The sequence below is a fragment of the Dermochelys coriacea genome, chromosome 16 (assembly GCF_009764565.3).
Source record: "Dermochelys coriacea isolate rDerCor1 chromosome 16, rDerCor1.pri.v4, whole genome shotgun sequence".
NCBI lineage: Eukaryota > Metazoa > Chordata > Testudines > Dermochelyidae > Dermochelys > Dermochelys coriacea.
In genome coordinates, this window is record NC_050083.1 from 19,781,459 (window position 1) to 19,803,146 (window position 21,688).

At 47.5% G+C, this 21,688-nt stretch overlaps 1 protein-coding gene across 1 annotated transcript in view; it reads right to left on the reverse strand.

Moving 5' to 3' along the window:
* The window catches only part of GPSM1 (G protein signaling modulator 1), a 145,595-nt gene that overhangs the window by 27,325 nt on the left and 96,582 nt on the right, over positions 1–21,688 (reverse strand). Inside the window, 2 exon segments of the mRNA XM_038374448.2 lie at positions 14,597–14,776; positions 18,771–18,841. Of these exon segments, the coding sequence (XP_038230376.2) occupies positions 14,597–14,776; positions 18,771–18,841 (251 nt within the window).

Consider the following 21,688-nt stretch of genomic DNA (forward strand, 5'->3'; position numbering starts at 1 on the left):
GCCTGCTTGTGCCTTCTGGTTCCCCAAATGGCGCTGTTTAGTTGTGTTTATTTGCAAACATGCTCGTTCTTACAGTTATGATTTTTAAATGTGTATTGAGATGCACGTAACTTAAATCTGCAACCCATCTGGCAGCACATTCTATAGCAACAGTGATAAGGATCATGTGAAGGTAGAATATGTATACATATACACCTACCCGCACTAACAACTACACCTAGTTTCCATTTATATAAACACCTTTCATCCCAGAGGACGCCAGAGCCCGTCATTATTGTTATTTATTTGTAATCCAGTAATGCCTAAGGGCTTTTGCCAAGATCAGGGCCCCTTTGTGCTAGGCTTTGTACAAACCCATACAAAATGAAATCCTCACCCTACTGAATTCAATGGGAATTCTGCTGTTGGTTTCAATGAGACTAGGATTTCCCCGTGGTCAGAGGCAATCCCTGCCTCAATGAGCCTCTATTGCCTGCTCTCCCCAGAGGGGCTCCCTGGATTTCATGTTAACTCTAGTCTCAGGTTTGCCCCGTCCGGTCCCTGCCTGCCAGGGATGCTTGTCAGACACAGCTCAGATGAAGCGCCGACAGGCAGCTACTGGAACAGGACAGAGGAAGGTGTCTTTCTTCTTTCCAGCAGTGAGTTTGTGTATCTAACAAACTCACGAGACTTCCTGTATGGTAACAGGCATTCACATGAGCACAGCGCCTCTAGTGCCTTACAGCCATGACTGTCTGGTAATCCTTGTTGTCTCAAGCTTCTTTTATTTATCTAGTCACATACCTGCCTAGGGCCAAATCCTCGCCACTTCCCCACAGCCTTGGACGGCCCTCGCCCGAGCACTCTCTGTAAGTGATGGCTTCCTGTCTATGCCCCAAAGCATGGATCCATCCCAACCACTCTGACACAAACTGGCTCCAGACAAGTGGAGCAAAACACGCGGCTCGTCCCCAGGTGATGTGCAATCCAGAAGGGACAGAATTGGTTTTAGGCAATATACCTTGGCCATCTCCGAAGGAATGGGTTAGATAGTGATATTCCAGCAGCTGTTGTGCTTTCAACCATAGTTCACATGTAGCCTTGGATAGTAACAATCAAGGGCCAAATTCATGCCTGGGGGCATTCCCCGACTTCTATGGATTGACACCAGGGATGAATCTGGCACTGGCTTTTGACAGAAGGAATGGTGGCCATGAACCCTAGGCTATCCCCTCAGCGCTTGAACTTACCCTGGAGAAGCAGCAGGATCTCAGCCTCGGGGCTCATCCATCAGACTCTCTCACTGGGCATCTCCCAAGCCTACGCCACAGTGCAAATGCTGGAGACAGGATGGAGTCTTGATGGGGGATTAGAACCCACCGCCGTTGGCTCCAGGGATGAGCATTCCACCAGCTGAGCGGCACCAATCCTATGGCTCTCTGTCACGGGCAGGTGTTCGCATAAGGAATGGGGCACAAAGCCTTGAGGATGTGCAGAGGTAACCGTGCCTAGTGTGGAAAGTGCACAAGGCTGACGCAGACTGCGGCAGGGTCTGAATCTACTACACAAAAGCCGATGCTTTTCCTTACCACGTATTAACTGTGCAGCTAAGCCCATGGACTTCACAGGGCTGCTGTATCTCTGGCAGCACAGCAAGCCTCCGAGTCGAGGACCAGAAATAATCCTCTTTTGCCTGAGAATTACAACCCAGAGCCTTCAAAAGACATTTGTTCTCATCACTGTGTCAAAGGGTCACTGGTGAGGCCTCTTTTCTGCTGGAATGGACAAAAATGATGGAACAGCCTCTGCTGGGCAGCTTCTAATCAAGGATTTACCCTTCACAAGCCTCAAGGGAAGCCTCAAAATGCCATTTCCCATGGGTCCCAGCTAGTCCTAAGGCATCGCAGTTTGGGGGGTGCCGTCACGGCCTGGCGAGAAGGTAAACTAACACTGCTTGTGGTTTGCAGCACTGTAAGCAGCCCCATGGGGAACAAGGCCAGCAAGCAGCATAAGTGCCAAGCCGTATGAAATCAAAGAGCTTTGCTGTCTCATTCGTCGCTTGCATGTGTGTGCTGCATGCATCTGTCAGGGAAGGAGGATTGTCTCCTGGATAAAGCAAAAGGCTGGGAGTCAGGAGAAGTGGGTTCTACCTTAGTAGTAGCTACGCACAGAAAGAAGATTTAGGCATCATGATGTGAGCAGGGAAAATGTCCGCAGTAGTCAAAACGTCAGGGTGCATAAGGAATGGGACTGAAACTATCCAAATGCCATCACATAAACTAATGGTACGCCTGCAGTTGGAATATTAAGTTCCGTTCTAGGCAGCCAGTGTCTGTAAAAGGATCTAAAAAGAGTGAGCGCTCAGTCAGGTTTGGAAATGATTAGAGCCATGAAGAGAGAATAAAAAGGTTGGGGATGATTTAAAGGCATACAAAATAATAAACAGTGCAGAGAAACTAAATCAGGCACTGCTCTATGGTCTCTCTCAGAATAGAAGAAGAAGGTGACATTCAATAAAATTGAAAGACAGTAACTCTAAAACCAACAGAAAGAAATCAACACAATCAACTTGTGGAACTCACGATTACAAGATACTGATATTAAGGCATTAGTGGGGTTCAGAAAAGGATTAGAGTGTATGGATACCGAGAAAATCCACAGCTGCATTAAGATAGAAAAAAACAAGAGATGTGAACCCTCATGCTTCAGAACAAAACCAAACACAAACTCCATAATTGTCCATTCTGGGATATCTCTCACATTCCTCTGAAACATCTGTTCTGGCCAATGTCAGAGACAGGACAGTGGGCTAAGTGGACCACTGGTCTTGCAATATATGGCAATTCCTTAATTGCTACAGATATGCTCTTTAATTTAATAGATGTATTAGCATGATTCAGTTCACTATTTTTAAGCACTCTCTCGATTATATATAATAATCTATTTAGATTATATTAGATTATATATAATCTATTCTAAAGGTATATTTACTGGTGTAGTAAATTTCTGAAAGTATTGTGTAGAATGGACAGAAAGGCAATAACAATCAAATCCTTAGAAAGGCATTTAGTGCATCTCCAGTGACTTCAGTCAAATCTCTCCCACCCCAGACTGATTTGCAAAAGCGGCCGCAGCGACAAAATGCACATGCAGCTGTTGTGCCCATAAAAACCCACATTTGCATGAGCAAAGAGCATTTGTGCAAGCAAAAAATTATGGTTCAGATCTTCAACTGATGTAAATTACTGTTGCTCCATTGATTTCAGTGGAGTTATGCTGATTTACACCAGATGAGGATCTGTCCTGTAATTTTTTTTTTTTTTTAAGGTCTCCTGGCCTGTATAATTTATGAAAAAAAATAAACTCTGGAAGATTTTACAAGAGAGTGTATGGAATGCCCCCAGGCATGACAGAGAAGTTAGAAATGAGTGAGGAGTTCCAGATTTCAAGACAAGTCAAACATTTGCAGTTTTATTGCTCTGGGACTGACTTTAGTTCGTCCTTCTTTTTTGGTATTGTTCTCTTTAAAGTGACAGTTTATGAGACCCAGCAAATATAAACATTTCTTTTATTGTCTTGCCCCACTTGAGTGTCAGCACCTGCCTTGCTGGAGAGATGACAGCACAAAGAGAAGCCCAGGCCTTGGCTATGTCTACAAATGCTAATAGCTGAACAACCCGCTGGAATAAATCAAATATGCTCAGGGGTATTCTAAAGAGGATGGTGGTCAATTCTTCTCCAAGTCCACCAAAGGTTGGACAAAAAGCAATGGGTTTAATCTGCAGCAAAGGAGATTTAGGTTAGATATTAGGAAGAAGTTTCTAGCCTAAGGATAGTTAAGTATTGGAACTGGCTCCCACGGGAGGCTGTGGAATGCCCATCGCTGGAGGTTTTTAAGAACAGGTTGGACAAACCCGTCAGGGATGGGCCAGGTTTACTCGGCAGCGTGGGCACCTGGGCAGATGACTTCTTGAAATCCCTTCCAGCCCAGCCTGTCTCTGATTGTCAGCTCACCCAGGCTAGATTTCATCTAGGTAGCACGGGTAACAATAGTCGTGCAGACACTGTGGGATGGGCTTCAGCCCAGGCCAGCTGCCCAAGCCAAGCCTGCCAGGGACCCTGGGTATGTACTGGGGCTGCTGTCGTGTGCTGCTGCATCTTCACGGCATGTAACCGCTGGATGAAAGCTAGCGCAGGCCTGGCCCTGATGATTGCATCTTTACTTGCGATGCAGATGCACTACCTGGCCCCTTGTTTCTGAATCAGCTGAGCGCTCTCCCACAAACTGTGTAGATGGGGCCAAAGGCACTTCCCAAATCCTTGACGTCCCCTCCCTGCCAGAATGGCTCCAAAGGAGTCCTGGACAGGGCCCTCATGTTGGGGATAAGTGTCCTTCCACGGCGCCGTAGGTGGTTGTCAGGTAATTCCTACCTCGTCTTTTCTAGAACCTGGTTAGAACACATGGACCGAGGCAGGACAAATGAGCTCCTGACTGGCGCTATGATTAACCCCTTTGCTGCCAGACTTCCTGCGGCTCTGTAGAGCTGTGTCAGGGTCATCACAATGCCTGCAAAAAGGACACGCTTGGGACGATCCATTACAGCACGCTGGCCTTGTGGCATCACAGCGTGAACATGGCCCACCGGGGGCCGAGGGGGAAACAGCGCTAGCTGCTCGTGCTCAGCAGAAGGTAGTATTAGGGTCTGGCCGAGATCCAATCCTGATGCCTGGCAGGCTTAGCAGCAATGAAGCAAGTGAAGACCCAGTTGTCGCCATGGTGCTCGGAGCCTCTCGCGCGCGCACACTTTAACAAACGACAGAACCAAAGCAAATCCTACACGTTCATGACGTTATCGTCAGTGGGAGGAATGAGGCTTTTCATGGAGGGAATTTCATTGCCTGGTCCCTCCTAACAGTCATGGAAGCTGCGCTGCTCTGAAAATCGACAAGTGAGCTGGTAGCACTGATGGGAGCCTCTCTCCTTGTGAGGCTATTTTTTGCTCCCCCAGAACGACCTCCTTCCAAGTGGAGATTCACTGCGATGCATTGACCATTCCAGCCTCTCTCCTTCACTCCCCAGTCAGTGAATCCCAGGGTTTCAGATTCAGGGAGAGATACTGCACGTGTACTGCTGGGGAGTGAAAGCTCTGGGCTGCTGAGCGCATGAGCCTGGCTTGGTTCCCACTCAGCTATTTGTGCTGCGTCTCTAGAGCTCACAAGTGAGATTCCTAGAACGTTCCACGCCTTGTACAGCAATTACCCGTTCCGCTTGCTTGGCCCGGGGAAAAGAACAAAAAGAAAATGGCCCCTCGTGCGCACAAAAGACCACATGCCTCAGACCTTTTCCTTGTGGCAAGTCAAGGGGAGACTGCTATGAGCAAGGGCTGAACTTCAGAAAGCTCAGTCTCTGAAGAGGCACTAGAAAGCTCTCCAGGGCAGGCTCTCTGTTGAGACGTCCAGCCTCTGCGTAGCAAATACCTTGGGAACAGTTTCAAGTTTCAAGTGCTTCAAGAGCCCGGTGAAAGTTCAGGTACCTATCCCTGGTATTTCAAAGGAATCTACACAACCGTGGCAGTGTCCCAGGTGGCAGTCATGGTGTCATCCTATTAGGATGTAACAAACCCATCAGTGGCCTTGTCCGTCCATGATTCCAACAGGTATTTTTCTTCTTCTCTTCCTCCTCCTCTTTCCTAGGGCTTTTCTACATGGGGAAGTTTTATCAGTTATACTGGTGTGCTTATACCAGTATAGTTAACTGGTGTAGCTATACTGGTATAATCCCCCTTGTGGACACGTACTGCAGAATAAGTGTACTCATCTGGGAAGTTATACCAGTATAGCGACATCATTTTCAATTCACACCTTAGCTTATATTGGCCTCACTTTCCTGTGCAGACAAGATCGTACGCTTTTCTTCTCACCCAACATCCATGCTAGGCACTGGTCCTAGAAAAGGTGCTATTGGGGGAAAGACTTTAACTAAAAAAGTGGGTCTTGCGTTTGATCTGGTGAGTGCTCAATCTGTTCTCCTCTAGCGGTGTGCTCCATAGCCTGGTACCCCCTTCAAGAATGCTCTGTCCTTCACAGCTGAGTCTCCGAAACGTTTTTGGTGCATCTTGGAGGGTTGCCAGTGGAGAGGTGTTCGCTGGGATAGCTAGGTGCTAACTCAGGAAGAGCCCTATAGTTGGACAGGGACTTTGAGCTCAATTGGGAAAGGAACGGGAAGCGCACAAGCACCAGTGCGAGCAGCTTACGGTGACCTTTGGTGCTTAAGACATTAGCTGCAGGGTGTGTTATGAGCTGCTGCTTCTGCATGGCATTCACGTGCAAGCCCAGGCAAAGCAAGTTCCAGCACCGGCATCAGGAGAGGCCATGGATAACATGGGCTAGGAGAAATTTTTTCCACTCATGGATAAACTACCGTGCAGATAGGGCCCCTGTCTGTTTTCCAGCCACAGCGGAATGCTTATCCCACCGAGCTAGTTAGCACAGCCAGCCACAGTCACTTCCACTCACGCCTGCTGTTGGCACAGCACCATTCCCTCGCTGGTGACATCAGGCTTTTGACGTCTCAGCCTCGCAGTCCCACGACATTCGTGACCAAGACATCAGTTCAGTACGCTGTTTCTGGGGGGTCATAAAAACCACTTGCCAAAAGCACTGGCCCACTCTAAATAAGACAAGTGAAAGAGCCCCCTGCATCCTGCCTATGGGGGGAATCTGCAAGATTTTCCGTTCTTTTTACAGCAACAGCTCGCTATAATAAAAAAAAGCCTAGTAAAGCCATTTGTCATGGGGAATGTTTAGAGATACGGCGTGCATGAAAACTGTTTAGTATCCAAACACATCATCGGCCCGTCTCTGCAAGCATTCATTCCAATCAAAACCAGGTTCCTCTTTCTTGTGACTATAAATGGTCTGTGCTGAGAGAACTGAGAGCAGGGCAGTTGTGAGGGAGGAGGAGGGGGCTCTGCATTCACCTCCCAGGTGGATCCTGCCTGCCAGAGGAGGGTTTGCATGCGCAGGGCCATTCCCAAGGGGCTGCTGCCCTTGGCTGTGGTGCCTACGGCAGAATTCCCACTATTAGCCCTAGGTTTGTTACTTGTCTGTTTTCAGTCCCAGCAGATGGGCACTTAGGCCCTGACACAGCAAAGTACTTTAGCAAGCAGGGGAATGTAGGCGTGTGAACCATCCCATTGACTTCGACAGAACTCCTCACAGGCTCTACACCAGTTTTACCATGGAGCCTGGAAACCCAGGCTTTATGCGCGTTGTCTGAAGAGGACATGAGATGCAAGTCCCAGTCCAGGCACCAGTCTGTTCTGGATGGGAATTTGAAGCTGCCAGTTTTCACCTCAGTCCATTTGCCCATTTAAAAACAAAGGGGGCGGGGAGAACGGGGAATGGGAGAGCAATACCCATGTGAGACAGTTTTGGAATCCAGGGTGTTCTCCTCTCAAATTAATCCATCCATTTAAAAAGTGACTATTGCAAAGCACTGCCCTTCTTTCCTCAGAGCCTTTTTGCACATGATATATCCCAGCCAGGCAGAAGGAACTGGCGAGCCAGATCAGTGAAAGAACAAATCAACCTGGACCTTTTTGCTCAAAACCTTGAGCAAACAGAACCCTTTCTCCAGTTTGCTAGCCTTTAATCAGGGGGAGAGCGGCCATGTGGTTAGGACGCTGGCCTACCACACAGGACAGTTGAGTTCACGTCCTGATCTGCAAAATGGGTATAATATTCCCCTCTCTTAGAAGCATGGTGAGGCTCTGTCCATTACGACTGTCACGCTGACTGGAGTGGCTCACAACTGTGAATGCCTACCTCAGGAAGGCTAAGGCAGGAAGGCAGAAAGCAGTTCTACAGTTAGATTTCACCAAGCCAGTGACAAATGTGAGTTCCTGGAGCTCTACACCAGTTTTACCATGGAGTCACAGACAGATCCTTAGGCTCTCCAGCCTAGCTTACCACGCAGACCAACTGGACTATGTGATAAAAAGTCACTTAAAGCAAAAAATCACATGACATCAGGTTGCTCCCAGTTCCAAAAGACCAGCCACTTACCCCAGATCAGCTGGTACTCGAGATCCTAGACAATGCTGGTAGCCAATTCTTTAGTAAACTAACTAAAGGTTTATTAGCTAAGAAAAGGAAATGAGAGTTATTGAGGTTAAAGGAGGTAAAATATATGCACAGGTGAGTCACAGTTTGTAATGCCAAATGGTGGCAGATATGTAACCAACTGCCAGTTTCCTAAAAGTCTTTTCAGGGTACCCATATTGTCCCTGGGGATCTCTACTTTGCATCAGTACACTTCCCTGTCAGAGTCCAAACAGTTCAGAGATGAAGGATCTTCCCTTGAATCCATATTTATAGCTTCTTCTGACTGAAAACAAGCTGACAGTGTCTCTGCCCACATGGGCTTTGTGAGCGAGGAAAGCACTTTGAGTCTCTGACCTCCGGCCATCACACACAGTGGCCATTTGCTTTGAAATTAGCACTTTGATAAAATCCTTCATTAGCATTCCGCAAGGCTTTCTTGATGGGTTATTTAGTTCCAGGGGTATGTACAAGCTCGTAACAGGATACAGATAAGAGAAAACAATGCAAAGAATGTCCCATTGGTGTTTACACTTCATAAAACTAAATATACTCTTCTACCTTCAGCAATCACTTTGATCTATACTAATACAAAAGTGAATTGGCCTGGATACATGCTGGCATGACCTGGTCTGCCAGCATCACAACTACTGTCAAGTACTTTGAGATGCTTGGACAGAAGGTGCTTTAGGGTGAAATTTCAGATGCTCCTAAGTGAGTTAGGAGCACAAAACTCAACTGACCAGCAACAGGACTTGTGCTCCTGGGCCATTTTAAAAAGCTTTGGAAAAATCTCACCCTTAGCAATGCAAAGTCAAGTAGTGAGAAAGTTCTCTGGGGATGCACCATGTAAGATGCAGGGTCCCCCAAAAAGCACATCAGCATTTGGACCCAGCCTTAGCATATGATCAGTCACAGGGAAATGGGAGTGAACTTTAACATCACACACTTTTGCTTAGGGCCCTGCTATAAAAAAAAAATAACCAAACAATCCCTCTCCACCAACCCCAGCCCCACCCCAACCCAGACCCAATCTGTATCCTAACTGCAGAGAAACAGGTCTTCAGAAACCCTATGCTTCCGATGCAAACTTGATCTATGGGAAGCAAAGCAAAGCCTCTCCCAGCCCCATGGGGAGCTGGGATCTGTGCTCACATCTCTCCCAGCTCGCTGGCAGCACACTAGCTGAATCCAAGGTCCCATCGAGCCCTTCCCAGTCCTGCCAGCTCTGTGCAAGGGCCAAGGCCAGAGGGCGGATGGGCTCCCAGAGGGGGGAACTTTGGCAGATAGGTGGAGAGGGTGAGCAAAGTGTCCTCTGGAGAAACAGTCCCAACCAGCTGAGTGCTCCTGGCTCAGGGGGACCAAAGAGCAGAAGGTCTGAAGCACAATGATATTGCCCATCCGTTCAGAGGTGTTGGGGCTGACCCCGCCCCCCCAGCCCAGCAGGTCCCGCTGCGCTTTCTCCTACCTTACACAGAAGCTAAGTCATGGCTTCCTCCTACCTGTCCCTGAGATCTGAACTGCGCTGGCTGCAGGCAGCTGCTCTCTACCTGCCCCGACACCAAGGCTTCTGGCAGATGCAGGGGCCCCTCCCTCTCCCCAGCCTCCTGGCTTGCCCAGTGTCTCCTGCTCCCTTCTCCTGACTCCTCTCCCACTAGGAGTTTATCATCATCATCATCATCTCAGTAATTGGCATCAATGACCACAACAATAAGAATACAGCATCATGCATCCCAGGTTCGTAGACATCTTTACAGTGATCGTTTGCGGCTCACACACCTTGGGTGAGGTAGGTGGGCAGTAACCATTTTACAGAAGAGGAAACTAAGGCACAAGATGTCATACAGCTAGTCTGCAGAAGAGCTGGGGAAAGAATCCATGTGTCCTGCCTCTCAGTCCTATGCTTTAGCTGCAAGACCACCCTTCCCCGAGGTATATTGCTTAACTCTGTAAAGCCCTTTGGAATCCAAGCGGTATTCAAAATGCTACCGAAAATAAAGGGCATTGCAATGCACAGGGTTTTACAACTCTCTAGGAGGAAGCACAGGCTGGTGGTTAGGACACTAGCCTAGGATTTGGATTCAATTCCTTGCTCTTGTGTGACCTTGGGCTTCGTTTCTGGGCCTTACTTCCCCACCCGTAAAATAGGGATAATATCTACTGCACAGAACTGTTGTGGGGTTAAGTAAGTTAAACTCTGAGCAAAGAAAACATCTCTTTGTTGGTGTCCTTCACTGACAGATTTCACCCATTAGAGGCTTTAAGCAACAAACAATCTTCACTAAAGGACAGACTTTGTGGATTCTCGTCTAAAAAGTCCAGCCAATGGCAGCTTTCATGGAGCTGGCTCTGCAGCGTCGTCATGTGACCCAGAGGACACATCTATTTTTACCTCATCACGTTAGCATCTAGGGTGGGATTTGCCGGATCAGAGTTAAAAAAGGATCATGTAAATGAGAATTATAGCTTAAAAAGCCCACCCACGCTCCCATAAAACAAACTGCTGCACTGGGCTTAAGCAGAAAGAAACCGAACGAAAGGTTTTTTGGAAGAGTAACTGGGGCAAGAAGTTGCCATGAATTATCCAAAATAGAGTGGTTATGACATGCAGATGCAGTCTGGAGTGAGGGGTTCTTTTTAAGCCGGTGGGTGTGTACGTGTACACACGTGTGCATGTGTACGTGTGCGAACGCATGCATACAGCATGGCCACACTTTTCAGAGGGGCTCAGCACACGTAACCAGGGCCCGTGTTTCAAAAGAACTCTGCACCCGAAGTGTCACAATAGGGGCCATTGGGTGCAGAGAACTTTTGTAAATCTGGCCCCGTGTGTGTGTATATTTCACACACACACACACACACACACACACACACACACACACACACACACACACACACAGTACTGATGAGCACATCAGACTATCTTCTACTGAGCCATCATCACAGGGATGTCTCACCATTTTACAAAAGGACAAAAAAATACTGCCCCTACCTTTTTGTGTATGAAGAGAGGGGCAAACCCTAGAGAGGGGGTACAACACCCCCTGCTGGCAGGTAGGGGAAGTCACAAGCACCCATTGCAAATTAATATTGGAAACTTGAGCATTTTGCTATACACTCCCGTCCTTCAAGGCAACCGCCTACATTTCAGCGCGAGAAAAGGCAGACAGATAAGGGACAAAGCTCTGTGTAAAGAAAGGAACCAGCCATAGTAGGGACACCAGCCCACACGGATTTATTCCTGACCCAAAAGCATACGTTTGTACCAGCGTATAACCCTTGGCCTGGCTACTGATTGAAAACAAATCCAATCAAACCCTTCTTGCTAGCTCTTCACTGGATATGGGCCATTAGCTACCAAATATGGGACACCCCTTCAAATACAAGCCAGGTGGTCACCCTCAGCTTTCAACCCAGGGCACTCCTGAGTATCCGATCCATTCTCTGCTCAGGCAGGATCAAAGAGGCCATGTTCAGTGCTTGCAGGGAACAGACTCAGGCTTGTCCTTCTCTAAATTCTGCCACCCTTTCCCACGCCCTGTGGCTTTGCAAGGTACGTTAGCCTCACATCATGCTGTTGCCCCAGCATGCAGAACAAATGAGAAGAACCCTAGGCCTCTGCCCATATTACAGACGAAGAGGTGTAGAAGAAAAACCTCAGCCTGAAAATCCAGAGCAGGCTGTGAGGCAACACGTCCTGTTCTATGCAAGGCCAGAGAAGATGTGAAAGGGGCTTTTGCCTTGGCAGTGCAGCTGACACCAGCATTAGATTGCCAATAGTTAAGTAAAACCTTCACCACCACTGCCCAGGAGAGAAAACTCTTCCAGAGGACCTCCAGTAGGGCACTGTCTGATTTCCCTAATGATGCTGGGAAGAGTAATTCCCTCGTCTGCATGCACATTTCTATGGTAGAGGCTTAGGAGCTAGCACATGTGTAAGATGAGATCATCAGAATGGCCCCTTCTAGCCTTAAAAAAAAATATTGATTTGTGTACAACTTAGGGTCTGATCCTGTACACACCATGGGCTTGTCTACACTTGGAAATTCATCAAAAGGGCTACTCTGGACTAATCCTTTGGGTATAAATCCTGCAATGGATGCACCTACAGAGCCATTTCAGTACATTTCAAAGTGCCCACAAGCCCTGGCTCCTGAGCAGAGCACGCCCTGTCTGCAGGATTGGAAAGTACTCAGGATAGCGACTTGTCTTTTGGTCTGCAAAGTGCAACGTTCCTCCCTGTAAAATAGCAATAAATAAAGTATGTGTGTGTGAGAGCACGCGCGCATGAGCACTGCTACCCCTTGCTGGCCAGTGAGCGTGTGCAGGCCTGTGCATTTGGGGAGGGGAAAGCCAAAGGGGTTACAAGTTCTGGTTCAGACCTGAATGTCCGCCTCAAAGCCACTCCCCAATTGCCACCCTCTCTCCCCTCCTCCCACCCTCACCTCCCAGGTCTCGCTCGCAGACAGGTTGGCTTTTCTGCATCAAGACTTCCACAAGGTCACCATCGGTCAGTGATGTTCAGTGGGGGCTTTACTACCGTGTACAGCAGCCTATTTACTCAGCATTGTGCTCCTGGGGGGACGCGGTTTGCCTGACTGCTTGCTGGAGCTGGGCTTTTGTTTGGTTTCGGGCTGTATGTTTGTGTTAAAAATACAAGGCTATTTCTAGCAGAAATGTTTTCTCTCTCTCTGTGTTCCTTCTGCTGCCCCCGTGCCGCCTCCGTCTCCTCTCTGGCTCGCGGAGCTGTGTTTTCCTTGCTGGTGACCAGCTTTGCAGGGGTAAACAGAGCAAAGCGCTCTTCCAAGTAGACTCCCATTTTCCAAGGTGCAGCTTGGGAATGGGACATCAGCCCAGAGAGTTCTTTTAAAAGGACACAATCCTGGTAAATATCCTACGTAGGGCGGTCTGTGGCTCCCAGCCCTGGGCTCTGACCAGTAGACCGCAATCCAGGGAATCCAAATGCAACAGTCGAGATAAATCCAAGTACCCCAAACCCTAGGGAAGTTTTGAGTCTAGATCCAAACTGCATCTGAGATTCATTTCTAGCTCATACAAAAAGCTTCTGTTTCCCTTGATTGTTGTTAGTGTTTTTAATGCTAAGAAAATAGGTCCTTTGGTTGGTTGTTTTTTCTGCATTTGGACTCAAATATTCCCCCGTAGGCTTTTGTAGCCCAAACATTGCAGCGTTGTTCGAGTGCATGAAAACAGAGCATTCTCGCAGAGCCGGCAAGGCTTAGCAGTGCCCATTTTATTATTTAAATCATAATTATCACACGGAGCGCAAAACAGCCACCTCGGGAATCAAAAGAACGCGATAAAACCATAAGAACGGCCATCCTGGGTCAGACCAATGGTCCGGTTAGCCCAGTGTCCTGTCTTCCAACAGTGGCCAGTGCCAGGTGCCCCAGAGGGAATGAACAGAACAGGGCAATTATTGAGTGATCCATCCCATTGTCCAGTCACAGCTTCTGGCAGTCAGAGGCTAGGGACACCTGGGGTAAGGGGCTGTGGCCCTGACCATCTTGGCTAACAGCCGTGGATGGACCCATCTTCTATGAACTTATCTCATTCTTGTTTGAATCAGAGTTCCTCATCTGAGATCACTCAGTGAAAACATTTCAAAGCCACCTTGCCCACAATAAAGAAACCTGCAGTTGCTTGTGAGTCTGACTCCCCTCTGCAGTACTGACTATACAACCCACACAGCTGCAGGAAGCCTCCGCAGGGTAACCCATTAGATGCCTGTCAGAATGGAAACCGGCACACAGTTATTTTCTGATTGTGTTGATGGTACCGAAGAGCTTGATGTTCAGGGATAACAATATATACAAAAAGACACCAACAATTTCCCAGGAGAACATCAGCGCCAGCCTAGGGATGAGCTCGGAACAAAAAATGGGCCAACCTTTTCCAAAAGCGACTCATCATTTTGGACACTCAGGTAAGAACTCCTAAAAAGGGTCTGATTCTCCAAAAGTGGCGAGCACCCGCCCTCTAAGAGCAAGGATCCTCACATGGATCAAGCTAGGGGCCCGCAGACGGAGACAGCCAAAATTGTTAAAATGTTGGCCTCCCACGCTAACATCCCACACTTAGGAGAAGTTCAGGTCCCCTCTCTAGTAAAAACAGCAAATGGAAAACCACCATAGGATCTTTCACATCATAATAATTATTCACATTATTAACAATAATAATCCACAGCTCTCACATAGCACTTTGTATCAGTAGATCACAAAAGGAGATCTTTATAAAGGGAAGTCAGTATCATTATCCCTATTTTAAAGATGGGGAAACTGAGGCAGGGAGCAGTGAATTGGCTTGCCAAAAGTCACATATCAGGCCTGTGGAGAGCTGGGAATAAAATCCGGGTCTCTGAAATCCAGTGCTCTGCCCAGGTTCAGGCCACACTGCCTCCTGCCTCATCAGGCTACACATGTGACAACAAACAAACATTTTATAAAAAGCTCAAAGAGCTCTGTTTGAAAACCCCCCCAAACCCTCATCTTCCTACCGATTGAGACACCTGGAGTCGGACATCACTTGCATCCAGCGGTGACATATTGGACTCCTGGGATTTCCTCTCTGAATGGGACTGGTTCTCCTGGTATTTCTTGGATCTCACGGGCAGAGACAAGAAGTCCTTTCCTGTGATCTTCAAGTTTCCCATGTGGTGGCTATCCCCATTCTGCTCCTTGGGAGGACAAGAAACAGTCATTGCACAAATCATTCAGCTGAGGCTTAATGTGGTGATTGCAGATTTACACCTAGAATCTGTAAGAAATTAACCTGGAGATTAGAAGCCACAATCGCACATTTATGATGGTGTCATGGAGGGTTAGGCATAGAAAGCTTTAGAACATAAGAATGGCCACACTGGGTCCATCTAGCCCAGTATCTAGCCAACAATAGTCCATGTAGCCCAGTATCCTGTCTTCTGATAGTGGCCAATGCCAGGTGCTTCAGAGGAAATGAACAGAACAGGTAATCATCAAGTGATTATCCCCCGTCACCCATTCTCAGCTTCTGGCAAACAGGTTAGGGACACCATCCCTGCCCATTCTGGCTTATAGCCACTGATGGACCTATCCTCCAGGAACTTATCTAGTTCTTCTTTGAACCCTGTTATGTTTTTGGCCTTCACAATATCCCCTGGCAAGGAGTTCCATAGGTTGACTGTGCATTGTGTGAAGAAATACTTCCTTTTGTTTGTTTTAAAGCTGCTGCCTATTAATTTTATTTGGTGGTCCCTAGTTTGTGACTGATGCACCGTTTAGTAGAGGACAATATACATTACTGGAGAGGATGCATCATTCACAGGAAACAAAATTAGTCAAGCTTACACTAGCTTGTCAGTGTGTATGTTTGTAAAAAAAGTCCAGACTGATAATTTATTATATTTACCAGGCACATAGAAAACCATCCTGCAGGCCTGGCTGCAATCCTAGGACAACATATTAAGGTGTGACTGGACGTAACCACCACATCAGAGAGGTCTCTTAGTTGCCTTCTCTGTTCCTGACAGTCAGCTCTCTATCTCTATAGCTGCTTTTCAAAGCCTGCTCAGGTTGGTCTATTCCCCTTCCCCAAAGGGGCCTGATTCCTTGCTGGAACAATACTGCAAAATATTTGAGTGGTGTCAACTAACAAATGGGAACTGGGACTTTCAAGGATATCACCCGTTTGTAGCGAAAGCACAAACAATCCTGCACAAACATCTTGGCATAAATCACTGATGTAGCCCATGAGACAGAGACAGCATCTTCCTCTACACCACCTAGCACATGGACAGTGCTCAATAAGGATAACAAACAGGATGCAAGGATTTCCTATCAGAGATTAAGGCTCAGGAAACTGAGAACCCAGCAGCTTGGTCACATTTCAAACTACTCAGCGAGAGAAATTACCAGGTCAGGCAGATGCACGTGACTCAATCGTTCTGAAGCAACTCCCCAGAAATTTGATTCAATCACTTTAATTCCATCCGTAGTGGGTGTAATTGTGATAGGAAAAAACCCATTTATCCTACAGATAGTAATAGGCATCTCTCTGATTTGCAAACACAAAGGGTCCTTAGAGCTCAACAAATGAATCAGCTACTGCAAGAGTAGAATCACTCCCTTTCCATCCACTTGCTTCCACACCTAGGAAGATATTCTTCCCTTTCATAATATACCTACATCCTCCAGGAGCCCAGCACACTATTTCACTAGGAGGGTGGTGAAGCATGGGAATGGGTTACCTAGGGAAGTGGTGGAATCTCCATCCTTAGAGGTTTTTAAGGCCAGGCTTGACAAAGCCCTGGCTGGGATGATTTAGTTGGGGTTGGTCCGTCTTTGAGCAGGGGGATGGACTAGATGACCTCCTGAGGTCTCTTCCAACTCTGATCTTCTATGATTCTATGTGACTTGCACAAGGTCACAGAGGTCAGAGTTTGGAAGAGGAACCAGTTTCCTAGTCCAGTGTCCTGCCCATTGGATCACGTAACCTCCATTTCTGGAAATAAAGCTCCTCCCATTCCAACCCTCCATGCTTTAAAAGAAAAAATCCCTACTAATACCTCCGCCCCAATCATGGGTTCCTGTTCCTTACTTCCCTCCCCCAAGATGCATCCAACTTCCCACCCTCTCCCTGTCTAACAAACCAACCAACCCTCACTGGCCTGTCTACTCCGACACGTGGTTATTTCTGCCGTGTGGCTGAGGCAGACAGAGGTGCGCTGGTGCAGGGCAGCATGGAGGGGTTTGACGCTCAGTGCTTCCAGTCCTTGGGCTACACAGCACTGTGCGTTTCGCTTGAGCACAGCACCCGAATGCTCCAAAAACCATATTCAGCCTTAGCACTTGCTGGTTCAGCTAGAACGTCGGCTGCAGTACTGAACGGTTTTGCGACTATTGTCCTCAAGCATACACATCTTGACTTTAGCAAAGCTTTTGATATGGTCTCTCACAGGGGTAACTGAAATTTAAGGCCTGCGTTATACAGGAGATCAGACTAGATGATCTCTTTGGGACTTGACATCTATGAATCTGTGAAAGTGACTGAGGGATCGACGCAGGAAAGGGCGAGAGAATTAGGCAATGGGGTGGAAAAGGGGCTGGAGAGATTGAAGAGATGAGACAGAGATGTGAGCTTTAATCCGATCACGTTTCCCCCACTGGGAGCTCAGAGCGGATGCCCCCCTTCTGGGCTATAATCACATTCCCTCCAAGTGGGCTGAAGAGCAGAAGGGACAATGCAGCTGAAGAGGCCGCCAGGAAGAGACCAAAATACTCTGTCTCCTCAAGGGCCACTTAAAGGAGAATGGGAGAACTCAGCCGCTGCCTGCTGACAGCTCCCGTTTACTCCAGCCTCCCAGCAAGATCTCTGGGAGCTCATAATCCTGCCTGAGGGCTCAGCTATTACACTGAAGCCTGCAGCAAGCCACACATCAGCGAGAGAGTCCCCAAGTTACTCAGCACTAACTATCCCTCGGAAGCTCATTCAGACGCCCTCTCTGATCTCAGCGCCACAGCCTGGGCGTCACCGCTCCCGAGTCAGAACAGCAGGCTGGATGCCGCGCTGGGGGAAGCTGGCATCACTAGTGCCAGTCCAGCTCCAGAGCACGATGTGTCCCGGTCAGTGGCTGAGTGAATTAAAGGGGCAGCTATCACGTCGGGGACTTGAGAGGTCTGGGGTCAGATTTACAAAGGTGTTCAGGTGCAGATGGACACAGGGGCGCTGGAACAGTTTTCATAGTGGGGGTGCTGAGAGCCATTGCACCCACTGTAAACCACTTCAAGCCAGGGGGTGCGGTAGAACCCTCAGCTCCAGCACCTACAGATGGACTCGAGCAATGGCCTGGGGAAGGTTTCACAGGAAAATTAAATTTTTCCCCGAAGATGGGAGGTTTCAGTGTCTCCCAGCTGGCTCAGATACGAGCCTAAGCACGAGAGAGAGACAGAGCGGAGAAGAAACATGCCTGGACCCCACATTTCCTCTGGAGAAGCCACTGGCAGGAAAGTCTCAGTGCACTAACAGAGCAAAACTCTGTGGTAAAGAGAAGGCTCCTGCCTTTGGCCTCTAATTCCACATTCACCCTGAAGACAGCCCTGTCCCAGAGTAAAACAGACTGAGATTGGCCACCGAGAGCTAACAGAGTCTAAAGTTAACTATTGTCCTCTCCAGGAAGGATCGTTTTCCAAAAAGCGTAGCCATTGGTTTGTCAGATTTCAACTAAGTGCCTTTTTTAGCTCGACCAGCTGTTCCTCTTCTCCAGGCTCCCTAGAAACCCTCCTTGGTTAATCCCAGAGATTCTAGTAAAAAGAAAAGGAGTACTTGTGGCACCTTAGAGACTAACAAATTTATTAGAGCATAAGCTTTCATGAGCTACAGCTCACTTCATCGGATGCATCTGATGAAGTGAGCTGTAGCTCACGAAAGCTTATGCTCTAATAAATTTGTTAGTCTCTAAGGTGCCACAAGTACTCCTTTTCTTTTTGCGAATACAGACTAACACGGCTGCTACTCTGAAACCAGAGATTCTAGTGACATCTACTAATTGCACATGTCCCTGCAGATGAAGTCATCCAATAAGCCATCATAGGTCTTGCTGATATTTAATGTCCTAGGCCAACCAATGTGAATTTGGTTGTCCTGCCTCCCTGCCCCTTCCCTCCCTGCCTCCTCTCACAGACAGCTCTGCTTACCTTTTCGGAGGGGAACTTCAAGAGGTCTAAACTGTCCATGCTGTTCCTTTGGATTCTCTTAGGCCTGGCTCCTGAAAAAACAACACCACAGACTTTATGCAAGTGGCTGTCACCTATTGTCGGTATTAATGTCAGGCAGATAAAATTCAATCCACAGCAGTCCCCAGCTCCTGTTAACTGGAGTGATACGAAGTCAACAGGACAGGATGTTGCAGTCAGGTTGTCCTTGAGATTCAAAACATGTTTTGTTCCCTTTTGTTCGTTTGTTTTTTCAAACCACTATCGCAGTTCAGTTAGTAACAGTTAGAGTCACACGATGGCAACCTGGACACCATGCCAGTGTAGTGCTTCAAGCCTAGAATCTGAGCCAGATGCTCTGTAGCAGTGTTACTAACCGCAAACATTTAAAAAAAAAAAAATCAAAAGTTTCCCCCCCAAAATCATGCGAAAAAAACATGAGATTTAACCAAATAATATGTTTTGGGTTCTGTTTCTTTGCCATCTGGTTTCAAACCTTTGGGATATGCCTGGGTCATATCTTCAAGTTTCTGTCCACAACCATGAAGGCTAGAAACGTAAATGAAAGCTGATAGACTTAAAAGCTAACATGACTCCAGGAGCTGGAGCATCAGGAAAATACACCACGTACCGCAAGATTGACAATAAAATTATGAGAGCTGGCAACACTGAAGAGAGTGTCTGAGTTTCCAGCAAATTCATTTTATGAAACAATTACATCAAGAATATAACAGATGAAAATGGATGTAGATTCTGACTGTAGAGTTCTAGATTTAGATTCTGACTCCCCAAACTTTCTCTCTCTCTAGCATACTTCCTCTTGCCTCTGTACTTCCAATTAGATACATGCAGCATCCCCCATTGTGCCGTAATCATCATGGCTGGGAAAACTCCTGGCACAAGTCCTCCCCCCACCCTTCCGGCTCTCCCCTCTTCTCAGGAGTCTAAGTTTGGGTGGGAACCATGCAAAATTCAGTGATTTCAGGTGGCAGAGATGCTAAATTTAGAGGTTTGGGACCAGTTTTACCTGGAAGTTTTCAGGCTCGGAAAACAAAAGCCATGCCAATTCCTGAGAATGGAAATGCCAGAGCTTTGTATGGTTGTGACAGCAAATTCACCAAGAGCAAAACTATTCTGATTTCCCACAGCAAAGCCCATTAATAATCTCAGATATTTGTATTACCGTCATGCCCAGGTACCCGGATCAGGATTGAGGTGCCATTGCACTGGGGATTGTACAAAGCAGAGAGCAAGGTACATTCCCAGACTCAAAGAATTTACACTCCAGTTTAAGACAAAATGCAATTAATGCCTGTAATAGACAGACTAAATGGCAGCGGGAGGGCTAGATAATTGTGGGGAAGCATAGCAGCATTATGCTTCTACAGGAAACAACAGCCCCAAGCAGAGTCCAGCTGCACTGCGAGCCTGTGTGTAACCAGGACCAGGGCTCAAACTGGGACCCTCATGGCCTGCAAGTCTCAGCTATACTGGGTGCACCAAGCCTGAGCCTTCCCACTAGCTATTCTGGAAGGAGCTGGGCTGAATGTCTCTTGGGCACACTCAATGCACGGTTTCCATATGATGAGAGGACAAAGTCCACATAACTCTTGTTGTGACCAGCACTGTAATAAAATGTGGTCTAGTGTATGGTAATTTCATTTGACTAACCTATATCTAATTGCACCACCCCTAAACCCTGTCCTGTCAGCCTAAAATACTTAGATTATTACAGTCCTAAAGCCCCAATTCAGCAAGACACTGACACACATGTTTAAGTCCATCTCTATTCAGCAAAGCTTGGCAACACCTGCTTAGTTTTAAGCATGTGCTAAAGTCATATTAAAGTCAACAGGAATTCAACTCATGCTTAAAATTGAGCACAGGCTGATGGACTTCGCTGAATTGGAACAGTTTGTGGAATTGGGACCTAAATAGAAATTGAATTTCTCTAGAGAAAAGGATTTTTTGGTTAGGCTTCAAAGCAAAGAGTAAGGCAACCACCATGTCCCTCCAACAGGGAGATCTGTCACCTTGCCACAGATGCAAAGGCAAGGCCAGTTTCTCAGCTGGCACTCGCTCAGCAAAACAGGACTCTGTCCCGGAAGTCAGGCAGTTAGCCAGTGTTCAGCCACAGAGCTCGCCCAGCTTTTGGGCAGATGGGAAGAAGGGCCTCTGCTACTCTGAGCAACTCGGGTAGGGCTAATTGGCTTTTGCAGTGTTTGCTTCCATCCCTGCCTACTTTTGCTGAGAGACCTTGTGGTGCCTCAGTATCTGAAAGCATTAATTACCAGTCACAGCATTTGCGCTCAGAACATGAACGGGGCCCAAGTAAATACATGCTCGGGTCAAATTCTCCATTCATGTAAACTGACAGCTCTGCTGACACCAATGGCATTGACCAATCTATACCATCAGAGAGTTTGGCCCACTGTCTACATAGCCCCTGTCATCTAGTCATTTTAAAGTAACACTTTTTTGCATTTTTGCAAACACTGCTCAAGCCCCTCCTTGCCCCCTCCCCCAGGACATCACTGTCCCTTGGAGCCTAGACAGAGCCCAGAGCTGAACCAAAGGTCACACAGCAAGGGCCTGGCAGACCCAGGAATGCTCACTCCCAGCTCTGACCACCAAGCCACACTCTCTGCCTTCTCACATAATGACAGGTTTCAGAGTAGCAGCTGTGTTAGTCTGTATTCGCAAAAAGAAAAGCAGTACTTGTGGCACCTTAGAGACTAACAAATTTATTAGAGCATAAGCTTTCGTGAGCTACAGCTCACTTCATCGGATTTGGTGGAAATAAATCTCTCCTCTGTTTTTTCCACCAAATGCATCCGATGAAGTGAGCTGTAGCTCACGAAAGCTTATGCTCTAATAAATTTGTTAGTCTCTAAGGTGCC